Consider the following 19,514-nt stretch of genomic DNA (forward strand, 5'->3'; position numbering starts at 1 on the left):
AAACGGGGAGCGGTTCGAGAGAGTTCACTGGAAACCCTAAAACCGGGAGTGGTTCGAGAAAGTTTAGTGGAAACCCTAATTTTTGGGGCGCCCTTCCACATCTATAAATAGACAGGCTGCCCCCATTCAGCCATCATCCTTGTTTGCAGGTTACACCAGCCCACACACCCTTTGCTGCTGTTGGCACCCAGTTTCTGGCCTGTAGCATGCCTCCATCTGCTGTCCAGCCATCATCGATTGCAGCCACATCATCTTCAGCGTGTCCATTCCTGTAGGCGACAGCTCTCAACTGCTAGCGACTGCTTCAAACTGTCCCAGACTGCTATTCAGCCTGCTGTCCATCATCTCTAGGGCCAGCCAGCTTGCATTTTCAGCATTGCAGGCTCAGACACTCTCAGACACTGTTTCAGCCTGCTGTTTACAGCAAACTGTGCACAGTTTCCAGCCCCCGATCGGTGGTACACTGCTGCGTTTACCAGTTTCCAGCCTCTAGACTGCTGCGTTTTGGTGACTAGTCTGCTGTCATTCACTATTCAGCACTCCTACACTCCGACTGGTAGTCACAGACTTGGGATCCGTCTTCGGTGGATGTCACACTCCGACATTGCTCTGCCCTTGAGCACACTGTATACTCTTACATTCACTTACAGCATTCATTTACTTCAGAGTTGTGTTCTCTCTCTCCCTTCTTCTGTTTGTGTTTGAGTTTTGAGTTTTGTGTTTAGGGTTTGAGTTTTGCCCTCTGTGCCTGTGTCTGTGTCTTTGTGTTTCTGTTGTGGTCGTATACTCTGTGTATCCTCAGTGCAAACCCTAGCACTCTTCTTAACAACATTGCATCTCCACCTCACTTTTCTCTTGTTTCCCTTTTTGGGCCTAAGAGGGGGTGTTGAGAAACCCTTCACCCTTCACCTGCAGTTTGCGTTTTTGCGTTTCTGCGTTTTTGCGTTTTGCGTTTTGCGTTTAGGGTTTGCAGCCCCAAAAAGGGACGCCATCCTAGACTGACTATGTCTATTTATAGGCCACTCTCTTATTTATTCCTCATGGCTGATTCATTTAATCCGTCACCTCTTCTCTCCAGCCTCTCCACTACCCTCACACCCCTTTAGGAGGACATTGCGATTCGTGGTTCGTGGCTGTCTTCATCATCTTCCTTGTGCTATAGCACCCTTGTTCCCTTGTATCACATTCACTTCATGATTCGGAACTTCATCATTCGATTTATCAGAGTTTCTTCTCTCTTCTCTTCTCTTCTCCATGTTTGCCGAGTTCGCTCCGTGTTCCTCCCTGCCAACCCTATTGTCTCGCTGGTACGTCATCTTTTGACAGTCCCACTCCAAAGTAGCTAGGGCATCAAACAAAGGGTGCTTGGTGGCCTACCAAGACTATAGACGTGATGGTTATTTTACCCAGGGAGTCTAAGTAGTCACTACAAAGAGGACAGGGCATTGGACAAAGGGTGCTGATCGGTTGCCCAATGGCCTACCAAGCCCTACAAAGGCGGATTGAACTACAATGAACTTTGCTTTTTATTTTTTGTTTTGTTTTGGTTTTCAAGTGAGAGATGGTTTCGATCGATTGAGTAACTGTAGAAAACGGGAGAATGAGAAGGGATAGCTAGGTCCAACCCATCACAAAATAGACAAGCTAACCATCCACTCAAGTATGTCCATGACGAAGGAATGGTGATGAAGTAATGGTGGTGTGGTGTACAAACTACTTGTGGAAATAGCTTAGGATCCATCTAGCGGTGCTTTGCAATGGAATCCCCTCAACCTTGAATATCGATGCTGAAGGAGGAAAAGGAGCCAAATGTTGCGCTTCCTGTGGTGCCGAGAACCATGATGAGAAGAAGCATCCCAACTGGAAGAGCTAGGTAGAAGTCATTGCCATGATAGCATCAAGAGAGATGTTGTATGATCCCCCTTGAGAGGGAAAGCCTCCATACTGGTAGAAGAGCAAAACTCCTAGGAAGATGAAACCATGAATGAAATGGTGCGCATTCGATGTCTCCACCCCAGGCAGGACTAGACAAACTTGCATGTTAGTTGTGCACTGAAAACAAAGTCTACAAAAGAGAGCAAGATCTACAATCACAAAGGTCAGTAGTGAGATGCTAAAAAAAAAAAACAAAACTGAAAGGAAAATTAATTGAATGAACAAGTGCAATAATGCAAATGTGTATGGGTGTGTAAATGCAGTGGAAGACTTAAAAATAAAAGGAAAAGACAAGACTCCTATGGGCCCATTGACTCTGTAGTCTAAAGCTCGAAGAGTGTGACAATGAGAAAAAGCTGAAAGGGTGGCCACCATCGCATACACCCACTAGCAGGTAGCTACCAGTGAAATGCCTGATGAGGTAGTCATAGATGAAGGCAAATGTGATGTGGATGCATAGTGTGCAATGGGATCGGTGCTAGCAAACCAATCAATCAAGCCCTCAAGATTAGAGAAGGATGGCCATTGAGGTTGTCCATGTGTTGCATGTCTAGCATCTGTGGGGGCTGAAGGAGCAGATGGGACAATAGTTGGAGGTGTAGCCCCACTAGACTGTGTAGTTGTAGTAGTTTGCTGTGGTTTTCTAGGTGGTACAACCCTGGGCCTTGGAGCAACACTCCTTGTCCACATGGCCTGCTCTCTGACAATGGGTGCAAAACCTCCGTCGGAGGAAGTGATGTCGGCCTTGTTTTGGCTTGCCTTCGCATCTTGCGAGTTCTTGCCACTGTTGTTTTTCCCTTCTGAAGAAAAGGCAACCAACCCTCGCCCCTTTGAATGGATGTGAGGAGAGGACTTCTTGTGGACTTGATCACGTAACTGTGCATAATGCAAGAATTGACACTCAAACTCGTAGAAGGTTGGTAATCTAGGTAGTGAGATAATGTGTTGGATAAAATTGAAGTATTTGTTAGGCAACTTGTTCAAGAAGAATATGATCTAATTGTCATTTGACTTTGGGGAGCTAGTAGTAGCAAACTCGGTGAGTAATCGCTGATATTTGGCCAACTTGACTTTTAGATCATCCCCTTCCTTAATGGAAAACTCTTGAAGCTCAAAATTGATGTTTATATGCCAAGTACGATCTCTGGCCGCATAGCGGTCGGTGAGATGACTCCAATGTTCAGATGCGAGAGGAAAGTGCTATAACTAAGAGTGAAACTCAGGAAGCAAACCCTGCATTAGCTTGACATTGGCTATGACAAAGCAAGCTCTCCATTGACGGATCTAATCAAGGTGGGCTAGATGAGGGTGGGTACAGTGATGGAGGGCCCACTAGGCATACGAGAAGTGTGCATGGTGGATCTAAATGTTTGCATGGGATGACTAGGCATGGGCATTGTCGCTACATGAGTACCCCATGATGGAGGGATAGGGACGTGTGGAGCAAAGGAAGAAAATCCCTGCGTAAGAGTGACCCATGGAAAGTGTGATGACACACCATAAGCAGAGGATGGAAACCCCTACATTTGAGAGGTCATGGTGTGTGTGTAGTTGGGGGTAGTGAGGGGGATGCCCATCATAGCCATCCCAGTGGGAAAATATGTGAGGGAACTGTGTTAGAGGGTGGCATTTCTTGTAACAAAGCTCCATAGTGCAGTGGCTTGTGGGAAACGATAGGTGACAATGTTTAGAGGTGGGATGCCCCCCTAATGAGGCACCATGATGTGAAGTGGTAGGGAAGTGTGAATATGGAATAGAGAATGAGAATGTACTAGGAGCGGAGACAGAAGGTCTAACTCCCAGTCCGGTAAAGGCGGATGTGAAATGTAAGCCGAGGTTTTGAAATGAGTATGGTATGGCTTCAAGAGAAGAGGGTGGGATGGGAGGGAGAGAAGAAGAGTAATGGACTTGCCCAAATGAAATAGAAGATGTAGGTATACTTGATGATGAATGTCTGCTTCTTGAGCTCCCTCTATTAAGATTTACATACATTTGACCATCCAAATCCTGCACACCAAAAGGCAAAACAGGAGAGGATTTTGATTCAAACGACTCAAAAGGGTTGTACGAACCTGACATAGGGCTTGGCCAAGATGATGAAGATGGATCACCAGTTGTCCCAAATGTCATATTGCCTCCATGATTAAAAAGGTGGCCAGCTTCACCAATCGATCCGATAGGAGTAGCAAAATTGGAAGAAGGGATGTCCTTTGGTCCATACTTGTTGCATAGATATTGATACTTCTCAAACTCCTTCTTTGTGAGGTTAATGAAATTTGGAATATCTAGCATAGGTGTAAACATAGAGGGTGATGGTGAGGGTGAATGTCAAGTATCGTCTTCGTCATCGAGTCTATAATGCCTCCTTAGGGCCTCCTCAAGGTCTCCAATGATGGAGAAGCTTGATAACAGATCGTGGGTTCACGAGAAGGTGTCTGTGATATTGTGATTCGATTACAAGTCGTATTGTGTGGCTCCTGCAAAGACTAGCACTCCACAATATCCGCAAGATACTCTTTATAAGAGCACCAGATTTGATACCGTGTGAAGAAGACTGTGGAGTCACTACTAGGGTTTGCATTGAGGAAACACAGTGTATGACCATGACAGAAGCACAAGGAGACAAACACAGACATAGAAAGTGAAACTCAAAACACAAATAGAAGAAGGGAGAGAAAGAACACAACTCTGAAGTGAATGAATGCTATAATTGAATGTAAGAGTGTATAGTGTGCCCAAGGGCAGAGGAGTGTGTTGGAGAGTGACGTCCACCGGAGACGGATCCCAAGTCTGTGACCACCAGTTAGAGTGTAGGAAGAAGAGGATGCTGTAAATACAAGTGTTAGCTAATGCTGAACACCTAAACGCAAGCAAAGGGAGTGTGGAAGAGGGCAGCTGATCTATTTATAGATGAGGATGGACCCTCCCAAATTAGGGTTTCACTGAACTCTCTTGAACTGTGCCCCGTTTTAGGGTTTTCATTGAATTAAGCTTGTTTTGGGGCTGTTAAAGTGGCTAATCAACATGAAATGCATTTCTTAGCTCAACAGTTTGTAGTTCATAGAGGGCGATTATGTATTGCCATGCTTTGAAAAGGCATGGTTGAAAAAGATGAAGTGCAAAGAGAGATTATATCTGAAGCTGAATGTGTTATTATGGGTCCTTCATGGTATTGGAAAAGATCATTGATGTTGCATATAGGCCGAAATCGCTTCCACAATGGAGGATACATCATGCTTTGTTGGGGGTAAAGGCGCCTCCGCCGTGCCGCCCCGTGTATTACTACACTGACAGTACCCGCCACTGCACACTGCAGGTGGCGGGCGCCCGTCACGTCACTTTATTCTTTATTCTTTTAGTGACAGTTTGAATAAAGGAAGGCCCGGTCACACATTGTGACCGTTGGAGTTCCCGTTTCTTGTCTCTCTCTTTCTTGCTCTTGCTCTCCCGCCATAGCTCGCATGCAAGCTTCGATCCTTCTCACCTTTCAACTGGTATCAGAGCTTGGCATTCTCTTGCTCGAGCTCGACTCGGTGCTTCCCGACCTTCGCATTGACTCGCTTCACGCATTGGGTCTCCATCCCGGTAGCCATAGCCGACCTCTCGAGCTCCATCCCGGCCTTCTTGAGCTTCATCAGGTCCTTGCCCTTGAGGTATTGCTTTAGCATTTGTAGGCATTTGAGTGTATTCTCAGTTTGAAACAGGGCAGGAACAAAGGGCAGCCACTCTTCTTGAGCTCCATAGCTCATATCTTCCCTCCCCTTTGCATTGGGCCTTCATGGCTTGGTATGTGCCTACCTTGGGCCATCATTGAGCCCCCCCACACTCAACATTCAGCCACGTTGATCAACAGCCATTTTCCAGCAACTCATGCTGATTTCAGCGCACCTATTCAGCCCTCCCCTCCTCACGTGTTGAAGTTGCAGCCACTTGATCTTCATCAAGCCCTTGTGTGTGGCCTATTGGGGCTTATTTTGGAGCCCCCCAACCATCATAACTCCACGTGATTGGCAGCAGCACTCCAGGCCTCAACACGCTAAATATGGCGCCCATTTTCAGACTTTGACCTCCACGTTTTACAGCTGAATGCTTTGTTGCTCATGGAGCACTCATCATTGGCCTATTTGGAGGGCATTTGAGCCATTTTTTGAATGTCAACTTGATGCTTTGGCTTGACATTGAGGTTGGGAGCTGATCATTCTCAGTTTTGCAACTGTCATTCACTGCATAACAGTGCTGAAAACAGGGCAGCACCCCTGACACTGACATTTGTTGCTTATGCCTCATTCCATTGGAGCTATTTGATGCCCGTATGCGGTCTACTTCCTACCCGGATGTATTGGGGATGCATGCATTTGGTTTGAGCATGATTTTGGCTTGAATTCGGGGCTGAAATCTACTGTTTAGAACAGTAAATACATGCTGGAATAACAGTGGGCTGAAGGTACTTTACATGCTTTGGCACTTACCTACCGATACCGGATGTATGCTTTGAGCTTTGGCATGATGTCTCTGACATTTGGGGACGACTTGGAGCATATGTATGAGATTATGGGATGCTTTTGAGCTTCGCATTAGCTCCGTCTTCACTGGCATTTGGACCGACTTGGCATGCTCGTGGACCGCCTATGCCTCATGTCTTTGCTTGACAGTTAGGCTTTTGCATTACATGCTTTGGTTCGTGACATATGCTATTTGGTTCGTGTATGCCATACCGACATTTGGAGCTTGGATTTGGATGTATTTGAGCATTCCCGGCTTACTTGATCACTGATCTTGGTTGCTATTTGGATGTCATTGAGTTGACCGAGAGCTTATTTGGGCTTATGTATTGCTTCATGGTTAATACGACCGGTGCTTCATGTATGTCATGCTCTCTTGGATGCGCTTGATGCATTGACAGGGTCACTTATCATTGGTGCTTTCTCTTGGGTTGTTTGAGCTTCTGAGCTCGCTTTGTACGCCTTTTGTGCCAGTGGGAGCATTTTACATGCTTGCTTGACCTTTGATAGTTGCATGCTATTGGAGCACTTACATGTATTTGGAGCAGTTTATGTCTTGAGCAGCTACATACGCATTGAGACTTTGGGATCATACTCCGATCTTTATGGATATGCATTGATGTACTCTTGGTTCATAGGATGCTTATGAGCTGAGTCTCATATTTGGATCTCTCTCTTTGAGCAGACACCTATTTGTGTCAGGTTTTAGCAATTACAGGAACACTTTGCCTAGAGTGTCTGGGGGTGTGCCTTTCACTGGCAGATGCTATTTTGACATGCTTCGGTGTTGAGCTCATGTTCTTTTCACTGTCATTGGCCTTGCTTATGTCCGTTTCATGCCGGCTTATGTCCGTTTCATGCCGGCTTTGGACCTAGCATTGTTTGCTTGACATTGGATCCTATTTTGGGACAGTTTGCTCTCTAAACTGCATACCTGCAATTTATTACAGCAAGCAGTTATTGGTGGACTGAGGTGTACTTTTCATGCTGAAATATCCTGATTTGGTGTACCGCACCTAGTACTAAGTGGGAAGCAACTTTTGGCACACTTTGCTCGCCCTTTGGACCCCGTTTTGGTCATTTTTGGGCAGTTTCTGCAGTAAAACAGCAAGCAGTTTTGGACTGTTTGGGCATTTCCAGCCTGCATAATGGCGTCCTCTTCGACTGATAATGCCATATTTAACATCATAAAGTTGGATGGTACCAACTACTCTTATTGGAAGAGTCAAATTTGGTAGGTCTTGGTGCAGAAATCTCAGATTAAGCCACTTCGGTTGAGTGGGGAGCAGCCTGAAACTATGGACAATGACGACTGGCTTGAACTTGATGAGCTATGCAAGTCCATGATTGTATTGTCTCTCACTGAACAGGTACATTATAATGTATTTGAGGAAGCACAGAGTGCATGGGATCTATGGAATAAGATCAAGAATCTTTATGATAAGAAAAGTCCGGCGAGTCAGATGTACTGGTTGAAGCAGCTTATGGATCTGCGCATGAAGGATAATGCGACTATGTCTGCTCACTTGAGCCAGTTCCATGCTATACTGAAGAACCTGACTTCGCAGGATATCACCTTTGGAGAGGAAGTAACTCCTCTTTTCTTGCTTGGGACTCTGAATGAGTCATGGGATGTATTCTGCACTGCCCTATGTGCCTCTAGTGCTACTCTGAAACTGAATGATGTTGAGAGTGCTCTTCTGCAGGAAGAGGTTAATCGCAAAAACTTGGATGCCTCTCGTGTTTCACATGCTTTGACAGTTAGAGGCAGGAATGACAGGAATGATCGTGGTAATAACCGTGGCCGTGACTCGCAGAAGGGTCGGTCTAAGTCTCGTGGAAAGTCGCGTGGGCGCAACGCTAATGTCACTTGTCATCATTGTGGGAAAAAGGGCCATATCAGACCACAGTGTCATGAGTTGCGCAATGAGAAGCGCAAGGATAAGGGCAAAGAGAAAGTGCAGGAGAAGTCCTCTGATCGCAGTATAGTACCTGCGAAGTCCAGCGTCAAGATTGAAGAAATTAATGTCATGCAGACCGAGGATTCCAATGGTAGTGATGAGTTCATACTTGCAGCTAGTTCTTCTGATGCTTCACACTTGACTGAGAAACCTAGTATGTATGCACAGTGTTGGTTATTGGATTCAGGTGCGTCCTTCCATGTGACGCCTTACCGTGAGTGGTTTCACTCTTACCGTACTGTATCTGGATCAGTCAGACTTGGAGATGACAAGTCTCTTGATATTGTGGGCTGTGGTGATATTCAGTTGCAGTTTTCCACTAGCAGTTCATTTTTGCTTAGGGATGTACGTCATGTACCTGCGCTTACGCGCAGTCTTCTGTCTGCAGGATAGCTGGATGATGCAGGATTTCATGTATGTTTTGGGGATTCTGCCTGGAAGATTACTCGTGGCAGACTTGTGCTTGCTAGAGGCGCCAAGGCTGGCAGCCTCTATCCTCTTGTTGTATCTGGGTCCTCAGTTGACCATGTTTTGGCAGTGGGTTCTATCCCACATGTATCACTTTGGCATGCTCGTTTAGGGCACATGTCTTTGAAGGGAATGAAAATGTTATCTGGTTTGCAGTATCTTCCGCCTTTGGATTATGCATGTTTTGACTCGTGTGATCATTGTCTTTATGGTAAGCAGAATAGGTCTACGCATAAGAAATTGGGTAGGCCACGCATGAGTGAGCCCTTGGCATTGGTGCATTCCGATGTTTGTGGGCCTATGCCTTTCATGTCTATGGGTGGCGCGAAGTACTTCGTTACCTTCATTGATGATTTTTCTAGGAAAGTGTGAGCTTATCCCATAAAGCAGAAGTCCGATGTCTTGGCAGTTTTTCAGAGATGGCTTGCTCTTGTTGAGAACCAGACTGGGTATAGGCTGAAATGCCTTAGGACAGATAATGGGGGAGAATATGTCTCGCATGCTTTTGAGCAGTTTTGTGATGACAGGGGTATTAAGCGTCAGTTGACCGCCCCTTACACCCCACCCCAGAATGGTTTGGCTGAGCGCATGAACAGGACTATTCAGGAGCGTGTGCACTCTAGGCTTAGCCATGCAGGCCTACCCCAGAGTTTTTGGGCTGAGACAGTTAGTACGGCAGTGCATGTCATAAACCGATCGCCTTCCAGTGGATTGGATTTCCAGGTTGCAGAGCAAGTTTGGGCTGGTAAGCCACCCTCTTATGCACATCTCCGTGTCTTTGGATGTGAGGCATTCTGCCATGTGCCCAAAGACAAGAGGAGTAAATTGGATCCAAAGAGCATTAAATGCATATTCCTTGGCTATGGTGAGTCAGGAGAGATGGGCTATCGCCTATGGGATCTGCAAGCACGGAAAATAGTACGTAGCCATGATGTCGTCTTCCATGAAGACAAGATGCACAGGTAGCCTGAGAAGGTAGTTGAGATCCGCAGAGTGATCTTTCAGGAGGAGCCTAGAGCTCCAGCACAGCCAGTAGTACAGCCTGCAGTAGTTCCTCCACAGGGCCAGGGTGTTGGACAGGCAGTTAGACAGGCAGCAGAGCCTGCGGTGAGACGGTCTGCTAGAGACAGACGTCCACCTGATAGATTTCAGCTCTCTATGCATTATGTTTTGGTTACAGATGCAGGAGAGCCTTTCACTTATGATGAGGCTATGCGCAGGGGTGACAGTCGCTCCTGGGAGAGGGCTATGCAGTCTGAGATAGACTCCCTGCATAAGAATGAGACTTGGGATTTGGTTACCTTGCCTAAGGAGCCTAGAGCTCCAGTACAGCCAGTAGTACAGCCTGCAGCAGTTCCTTCACAGGGCCAGGGTGTTGGACAGGCAGTTAGACAGGCAGCAGAGCCTGCGGTGAGACGGTCTGCTAGAGACAGACGTCCATCTGACAGATTTCAGCCCTCTATGCATTATGTTTTGGTTACAGATGCAGGAGAGCCTTTCACTTATGATGAGGCTATGCGCAGGGGTAACAGTCACTCCTGGGAGAGGGCTATGCAGTCTGAGATAGACTCCCTGCATAAGAATGAGACTTGGGATTTGGTTGCCTTGCCTAAGGGCAAGAAGGCTTTGCCATGCAAGTGGGTGTACAAGCTGAAAAGTACCCTTGGACACCCCAAGCTGGCATACAAGGCTAGATTGGTAGCAAAGGGTTTTAAGCAGGAACATGGTGTGGACTTTGATGAGGTCTTCTCTCCTGTGGTTAAGATGACCACCCTGCGCTTAGTCTTGGCTTTGGTTGCACAGCTTGACTTAGATCTATATGAGATGGATGTCAAGACGGCTTTTCTACATGGGGACTTGCATGATGAGATCTATATGGATCAGCCTAAGGGCTTTGCAGAACCTGGCAGGGAGCACCTAGTGTGCAAGTTGAAGAAGAGCTTGTATGGCTTGAAGCAGGCACCTAGGGAATGGTATCATAAGTTTGATGCCTTTATGCAGTCACAGGGCTACAGCAGGAGTGCTATGGATCCGTGTCTTTACACGAAGAAAGCCCGTGATGGCAGTTTGCTTATCTTGGTACTCTATGTTGATGATATGCTGATAGCAGGGAAAGCTCATGATGAGCTCGATGCTCTTAAATCTCAGCTGAAGAAGAGCTTTGAGATGAAGGATTTGGGACAGGCCTCACATATACTTGGGATGCGCATTAAGCGCGATAGGCATCAAGGACTTTTGTATCTCTCACAGCGGGAGTACATTCATAAAGTACTTGACACTTCCACATGCAGGACGTAAAGCCTATTGGATGTCCATTACCTTCTTATGTGAAGGTATCATAGGCCGATTGTGCGCAGACAGATGAGCAGAGGGCCGAGATGGCCAAGATCCCTTATGCTTCAGCCGTGGGCAGTTTGATGTATGCCATGATGGCCACTCGTCCAGATATTGCGCATGCAGTTGGTGTTGTGGCACCCTATATGGCTACACCTGGCAGCAGACATTGGGATGCCGTGAAGGGTATCATGAGGTACCTGAAGGGCACAACAGATATGTGTATTTGCTATGGCAGCCAGGATACAGGGGTCGTGGGGTACACTGACTCCGATTATGCAGGACATGCAGATAGTAGGAAGTCCACTTCTGGCTATGTATTCACCTATGCTGGAGGGGCTGTCTTTTGGATGTCCAGGGTTCAGAAGTGTACGTCTTTGTCTACCACTGAGGCTGAGTATGTTGCAGCCACTGAGGCTTGCAAGGAGGCCATATGGTTAGGCCGTCTAGTTGCTGACCTTGGGATTGATGCTACACCTACACTGCATTCGGATTCTATGAGTACCATTCAGTTGGCTAAGAATCTGGTCTTCCATGCAAAGACGAAACACATTGAGGTGAGGTATCATTTCATACGTGGTGTCGTGGAGGACAGGTCTGTTGACCTTGTCAAGATCTCCACTGACGAGAATCCTGCAGATCTGCTCACGAAGAGCTTCACTACTGAGTGCTTTGCCTTCCTCAGGAGGTTGATGGGCGTTGGATGAGATGTCGCCTTTCCTCATCCCTTGTACCTATGTACATTTGTACCGTCTTTTCTTTTTTCTTTTCTCTCTCACTAGGGCAGATTCGCCTTTAAGTGGGAGGTTGTTGGGGGTAAAGGCGCCTCCGCCGTGCCGCCTCGTGTATTACTACACTGACAGTACCCGCCACTGCACATTGCAGGTGGCGGGCGCCCGTCACGTCACTTTATTCTTTATTCTTTTAGTGACAGTTTGAATAAAGGAAGGCCCGGTCACACATTGTGACCGTTGGAGTTCCCATTTCTTGTCTCTCTCTTTCTTGCTCTTGCTCTCCCGCCATAGCTCGCGTGCAAGCTTCGATCCTTATCACCTTTCATGCTTTTCATGTGAGTTTAAGGCGTTTTCATGATGATGTGTCAAAGGATGTATTTGTTGAAATTCAGCCACAGGTTGAGGAGTTGGATGAGGTTTTGGTTATCATAGCAAATATTGGTACATTAAAAAAAAAAAAGAAATATATTAACATCTACATAAGGCCAATGTGGCCTATGATACAAAATCCAACGTACATCCATGTCTAATGTCATCTCATTAGTAAGGTGAAGATAACATTAAAATACGTAAGTGGCCTATGAAACAAAGCTAAGAATAACTTTATGATGAGACTATGCTAGAGTAGAATATGTCTAGTGTTGTCCCATCGGTAGAAAGAAAAGAAAACTCAAATTTGATAGAACTATGTATAAAAAAATGTGATGCAGATTGTAGGGTGTAGCTGATCTCAAGGTCTACATGTGATCTTAGCTATGATGTGGTCCCTAACTGCTCCATTGATATGCCTGGTGGGAGTCTTTAGTGTCTCGTTATAATGGCTCCAATCTAATAGTGGTATGGCCTCCTCGGACATGGTTAAGAGACAGATCAGAGGTAAAGTTTCTAGGAGATATTTGGTGAAGTTCGAGAATCACTCACCAATGGATGCCAAATAGATGGAAGAGGGTGACTTGGTAGAGTGCTCTCAATTCTTACAGCTTTACCTCGATACTTTTCAATTGGAGCCAACTTTAGATCAGGTCAGTCAAGTTCAATAGAGCAGAGGTAGTATTTCCACTCTAGTGATGGACAATGCTAGTGTATAGTGGATCTTAAATGTATTCAATATGCATACAAGGTATTGTCTGCTAGCAGTATGTCATGGGATCACTATTCAGTGTACTAGTCATTGCAGTTGGTATGCATATGCATATGGATATAATTTTCATTGTGGCTTTGAGACTATGCATTTGCATTAGAGTATGATCATCAGAGGTTGGCTGCCATTTGTTGGTTTCTAGTGGATGTTCATAAGTTTTTTGGTGGTATTCAACTGGTTTTTATGGGCAGCATTGTGTTTCATTGATACCATTGATAATTTAGCCATGGTTTATGCTCACTCTATGCTTTATTGTGGTTGTTTGGTCAAAATATCTGTGCTATGTTAGTAATGGATGCATCCTATGAGGTTTTGGTAGCTGTTTTGGATTCTTTATGCCTATTATGTGCTGATTATTCTGGCCTGACATTTTTAGCGAGTGTTTAGCAGTAGTGTGGTTAAACAATAGCGGCGGATGTTATCTTACTATGGTGCCTTGCGGAAATTCCAATGTAGTATGTTTTGCTCTTGGCACATTGTGGTGCAAACGAGGGTGATTGCAAGGATTTCAAGGTTTTCCCATAAGGACATGAATTTTTGATGCTTAGTTATTAATCAAATGTGCAAATGTGAGGTACACATGTTGCGCAAGTCAGCTAAGTACAATGATGGGCCAAGGACCTCAACTAGTTAGTGACTGTCAAAGACAAAAGCTGTAACAAGTTATATTGGTCACGTACTAGGTGATACCTTGGTAATATATTTTGGCCTAGGGTGTTTTATTAACCATTAATGTTAGTGGTAATGTTAGGAACTAGGCATTAATTAATTAATTAATTAATGCCAGTTCAAGGGCTAACAAATGCACAAGATTGCTTGGTTGACAAATTGACCCAGCCAATTTACTCGTTGGCTGGCACAATTCATTTTTTGAACAAAAATCAATTAATTAAATTAATTTAGAGTTAAAAGTCTTTGATGGGGCTGAAAATGGCTGGAAAATGGATAAAGAAGGCTGCCACTTGGCAAAACTCGCCATGCAAAGGGTGAGAAGGCTGTTTGGGGTTGGAGGAGAAAGAGGAAGAGTGAGTTGCAATCATGACCAGCTAAGAGAGAGTGTTGGATTGTTGTCAACTGCTGTTTGGGGCAGAATCTTTGCTGAAGATCATCATTTTGCTGTAGGCAACAACATTTGGAGGGTCTAGGGACTACTGCTCTTGGGCTAGTGACAACAGATTAGACCCCTACCGGGGCTGGCAACAACAAATTGATCCACCAATTGGACTTAGTTATTGGTTATCAAACATTTTCTCAGCCAATTCACAGCTTATCTCAAGAGATCTCAGCCAAATTCAGTCCTAGCGGTGTGCAATTGAAGAATTTTTGTTGCTAAACCTTGGGAGGAGTGCTTAGAAATTGGAGGTATAGTACGTGAAATTCAGTTGCTGAACTTCAAGAGGCTAGCCAATTAACCCATTGGATTCAGGGAAAATTTTGTCGTCAAAGGAGTGAATTGAAGGCCAATCCCTAGTAACAAACCAAGTGGTGAATCAGTTTGAAGGCTTGCTGTTCGTTCGTGGTAGCAAGAGGCATTGGAAAGTGAAGGAACAATGTCAATGTTCTTCATCCAAATTGCAATACAAGTTAAAGAAATACTGCAAGGGGCGTCAATTCAAAAGGGCCAATTGGGTGTGTTGATTGCCCAAGATTAATTGGTAGCATTTATATTTCAGTTTATGCAAGTTTCGTGCTCGCTGTAATTAGTGTTAAATCAGGTCGTCTACCACCCTATCCAAGAAGGAAGGATGGTTTCATAAACTCAGAAGGGGAACTTGGTGGTGACTTTTATAGGGAGAAGGGTAGGTCAATTTGCAGCAGCAGCATATTGTTCATGACCTATGTTAGTCAAAGGGTTAAGATCTGCATATCAGTGCTATATGGCTTTTTTTCGACAACTTCCCAATTGAATTCTTCCCAAATAGGAATAGTGACATGAGAAGCTGATGAGGCTACAATAGACACCTTGTAGCATAGGGTATGCTACAATTTCCAATGAAAAGGGATGTAATTTACACAGTTTGAGGCATGCAAGGACTTGTTAGGAAGATTATGATTTAACATATTAGGGATACAGGACTTTAGACATTGTCAAGTATGTTCACTGTGCTGACATTTTATCTCCTGATTGCTTGCAGAAGCAGCAGCATCAGTTCCTGCAACAGAGGTGGCAGGAAAAGGTGATTTTTATCGGTTCAGTATTAATGATTCCCTTGCATTGGAGGCAGCCTTTTTAAAGGTACTTTTACTGTGAGTTGTCAGTACCAAATAAGTTTCTAATCTAGATTATAAAGCATACTGTTAACATTTTCTATCTCTTGTATCAAGGAAATATTTGGTTCTCTTAGCATTGGCAATCCGACTATCCTTTTGAAGCCATACTTTCTCTAAAAGATCGTGTTGCTTGATAACCGCTCCATTGTCCTTTGATGCCAAGCCATCACATTTTAAAGCATGATTAATATCACTGGAGTAGGTACTGATATTAATCATATCTGTCCATTAACAGCACAGACTAGGTTTCCAGGTTGGTTTGTATCAGAACACATTTAACTTTACTGGTTTGGCTTCTGTTCCTGCTTAAGAATTCCTATGCTGTGGTGAATGTGATGGATTATTAAAGTTTTGAAATGAAACATTAAGGGTGGTGCAAAGTTCTATATGCATGTTTGTTTACAAAAGTCTTAACTTTAGCGTTCTTGTGTCTGGAATAATGTTCCTCTGATAAAGAATGTAACCTTGGACATAGCAGATGATGTGGTGTTTTCAAAAGGAAACTATACTTGTTGTTCTAGAAGCTATCTACAGCTTCTGGTTAAGGCATACATTTAAGCTCCTTGGGTTGGAGTTTTAAGTAAAGTTCAGTCCTGTGACCAGAACTTTTGGCATCATGAATTTTGTTTCCAGGTTCACTGTGTAATCTTTTGAACACATACCCCATTGCATTGTTATTTTCAGAACCACACATTTGAAACTTTTTGCAATGTTTATTTTTTTCAATCTAATGATGAGGTCCGTTGGAGTAAAACTGTTGGAACGTTTAGTTACCATTGATGTCATATTGTATGATGGGATAGAAGGCTTTCCCTTTGATCTCATGGTATCATGCTATATGTGTGATTGTGCATCAATGGTGTATTATTAAGTGGTGTTTATGCATATCCATGTCTGGTGGTTACTTCAACATTTTGCCACCTTTATTCGTGTGATTCAGTGCATGATTGCCGGTTGATGGAACAGATCCTATCTTATCTTGCTACTTCAACAATTCATGTTTGAAATATCCCTTGTCTCGGTCTATTTAGCAATTCATCTTTGAAATGCCCCTCTCAGTTCTTTTTATTTTCTTAGCGGAAAGTCTACTGACACTCATGATGATTGGTTGGATTATTGTGATGTGATACACTGTTTATCTTTTTCCTTACTTAATTTTTGGTATGATTGCAGCAAGAAGAAGAGTTGGTCTCGGCTTGGTGGAAAGAATATGCTGAATGTAGTGAAGGTCCAGTAGGACCAAAATCAAAAGTGCCTTCTCCAAAAGCTGGTGCAGAAAAGTCACATAAACCTGCAGTTACAGATTTATCTGCAGTTGAAGGGAGTGCATTTGATGCTAGCTCAATCTTGCAGGATAGCATTGAGCTGTATGAGAATGACGAGATTGTTGGTGTCTCTGTGAAGGGGGGCCTTTATGAGGTTTGGTTTATTCTCTGCTAATACATTAGAGGTTGCAGATTATTCCTTGTGTGTTGTACAATTTGAGCTTTTTCATGTCTACAGAATCATTGGCTCTTTCATAATGCATTGGGATTTGGTAATGAAAAAACAATGTGAGCTGTTTTGATCCAGCTCTGCCTCTGCACTTGCCAACACTTGATTTGCCTTTTTTTGTTACTAGTAATGTCATTGTTGTTGGAGTTTTGGTACTGCTACAATACTTCAATCTGTGGCTCCTATTGTAATTTGTGTATATACTCCTGATTATCCGAATTCCCTTAAAATGCCTTGTGGTTCTTGCAATCAGGTTGACTTGTTGCACCGACGCTGCTATCCTGTTTATTGGACACGTGATCACAGACGGGTCTTACGTGGCCATTGGTTTGCTCAAAAGGGTGGGACTGATTGGTCCCCTCTGCGTGAAGATATTTCAGAACAGCTTGAGTTTGCATATCGCAACCAGGTTTGCTGTCTCTGGTTTGCAAATAATGAAATCCCATAATTAAATGCTGGATCTTCTTTGGATGGTTTACTCCATGTTGCATGGGTGCTATAAAATTAAGAAGTCAAAGTAGGTTAACACTCCATCAAACATTTTCAGATTTGGCATCGGCGAAGTTTTCAGCCTTCGGGGAAATTTGCAGCAAGACTTAATCTGCAAGGGTTTTCTGAGGTTGGTACAACTCTGTCTAGGTGGAATTTTGGAGTTGCAATAAGTGATGTTACACTACCATGAGCAAACCATAAATGTTCACATCTTGTCAGGTAAGATTCATGCTATTCAGCAAGATGTTAGGGTCTAACTCGAAATATATCTGTCAAAATTGAATTTCCAAGGAAGGAGCTCTGCAGACTTTGATCCAGTAGTTGGTTGATATTTCAAAATGGCAGGATGTGTGCACGCTGGGACGTGGACATAATATTGACACCTATTAGAGCATAATAGCTAGGGGTAACACTAGCTTTTCACCCTCCTTGGATAACTTCTGGGATCCCCCCATTAAGCTGCCAGTCTCCCTTTTCTTTCTTTTGGGCCCCTTGGCCTATGGTATGCTGCTGTTGTTTCTGCTTCTCAGAGATAGTTGTTATCACAATAGCATGCTTCAATGTGCTCAACTATTGTGGTGCACATACGCCAAAATAGAGTCTTGAGGCCTCAAGGACATGGTGTGCTGCTGTTGCATCTGCTTCTCAAATGTAGTTGTTATCACCATAGCACGTTTCAATGTGCTCAGCTTCTCTGCTGCATATATGCCAAAATAGAGTCTCCAGTCAGAGAAGTGAGGATGGAAGCATTGGGAAGGAGGTTTGCAAGATTGATAGCTCTGCTGACTTTTACAGGAGTCTCTGCCAAAACATTGTGAAGGCTTGAGCAGGGGATGTCAGAGTGAGTGGAAGCAAGCCAAAAGTGATGAAATTTGGGCCAAAGGTGGCTAGGGTCAAAGACAAAAACATAGTAGTGTGAGATGTATATAGAGAAACCCCCAGTATGGACTAAGGTGTATCTAGCCAGACCACAAGTGGCCTCAACATAGACATACCATTTATGGACTGAAAGTGTCAGGGCTCCATAATGACCCCCCACTAACTTAGTGATAGGGCCCACAACTAGTACATGACATGAAAGCTTGTATGCCTCTCAAAACCCACCATTCTGAAGGAGTCCTGTAAGTTGCCTCTCTAGTAGTCAAAGGCTCGATGCAAAAAAGGAGTCCAAGAAACATATCTAATTCTAATAGTAATCATGAGAAACCTGGATGCAAAAATAGACAGTCAGGACTTGGAGGGAGGAATGGTTGCACTCCTTCAAACTTGCATGAAAGAGACTCTAGTAAGTAGCTCCCAAAGCAGATGACTGAGAGTTTTCAATGCACAAGGGAAAGCCACAAAGCCTCTGGTTTGAGAAGTATTTTTCTATGCCACAATAGAAATGTCCAAGCCTAAAAAGAATTGGAAGAACTCCAAGTCAAGGGAGAAATGTAATTGTCCAGTATCTGTTTTTGGAACTCCAAATACAGAATATCCCTCTCCAAGGATAACCTGTGAGAATTAAGTAGCCAACAAAGAAATCTGAGATCCCTCAAGCAAGATAACAATAAGGGAAGCCATCTGAAGCTAATCTTGCAACACCATTCAGTAGAATCAATCCATCAACATTGGCTGCTAGTAAGCATGCATCAGGACAAGGAAGGCTTCACCTCCTGCGGGGAAATCAATCTTATCTTGCAACACATGCCTCCAGCTTTCTTCTCGATGACTAGGCTTACACTCATTCTGAAAAACGAACACAATTCTCTCATAGAGAACCCTCGTGCTCTCTCATTTCTGCTGTTCGATCCTTTGAGAGTTGGCAAACTCCATCATAGATGAACTTGAGACGTGCACAATACCTGAATCTCTCATAAGTCAGAGCTCTCCAGAAACTTGTATCTCTGCATCATGATGCAGCTGATCATCTCCAAAACCATCCATTTATACCCCACCATAGGGCTCCTTCAAATGGTAAGAATTCCTCTCTCATTACATTACTCTGATGATACCCCTTCTCCAATTGATGGCAAAGGCTATGGCACATGCATTGGTGTGACTTCGATGAAGAGGTAAAGGGAAGAAAAGAAGCTAATTGGGTTTTTAATGCTTAAATACATTTAGTCTAATTGTGATTTAGAGTCACTGAAATTAACTGTCAAAAAAGAACTAGAAAAGGAGTTAGCAATTGCAATGTTGC

The 19,514-nt window shown here is 44.1% G+C and overlaps 1 protein-coding gene across 2 annotated transcripts in view; it reads left to right on the forward strand.

The window, feature by feature from the left end:
* Positions 1-19,514, forward strand: part of SGR2 (shoot gravitropism 2 (SGR2)) — a 279,626-nt gene that overhangs the window by 67,471 nt on the left and 192,641 nt on the right. For both annotated transcript variants that reach the window (XR_015691565.1, XM_087682632.1), the window contains exons 2-5: positions 15,211-15,311; positions 16,520-16,765; positions 17,094-17,249; positions 17,388-17,459. Coding sequence is in view for 1 of the 2 variants with exons in the window: in XM_087682632.1 (XP_087538758.1) it covers positions 15,211-15,311; positions 16,520-16,765; positions 17,094-17,249; positions 17,388-17,459 (575 nt within the window). In the remaining variant the exon portion in view is untranslated. The remainder of the gene's footprint in view (positions 1-15,210; positions 15,312-16,519; positions 16,766-17,093; positions 17,250-17,387; positions 17,460-19,514) is intronic.

The sequence above is a fragment of the Lygodium microphyllum genome, chromosome 8 (genome assembly GCF_053477565.2).
Source record: "Lygodium microphyllum isolate KBCC chromosome 8, Lygodium_microphyllum_v1.1.10, whole genome shotgun sequence".
In the NCBI taxonomy this organism is placed as follows: Eukaryota; Viridiplantae; Streptophyta; class Polypodiopsida; order Schizaeales; family Lygodiaceae; genus Lygodium; species Lygodium microphyllum.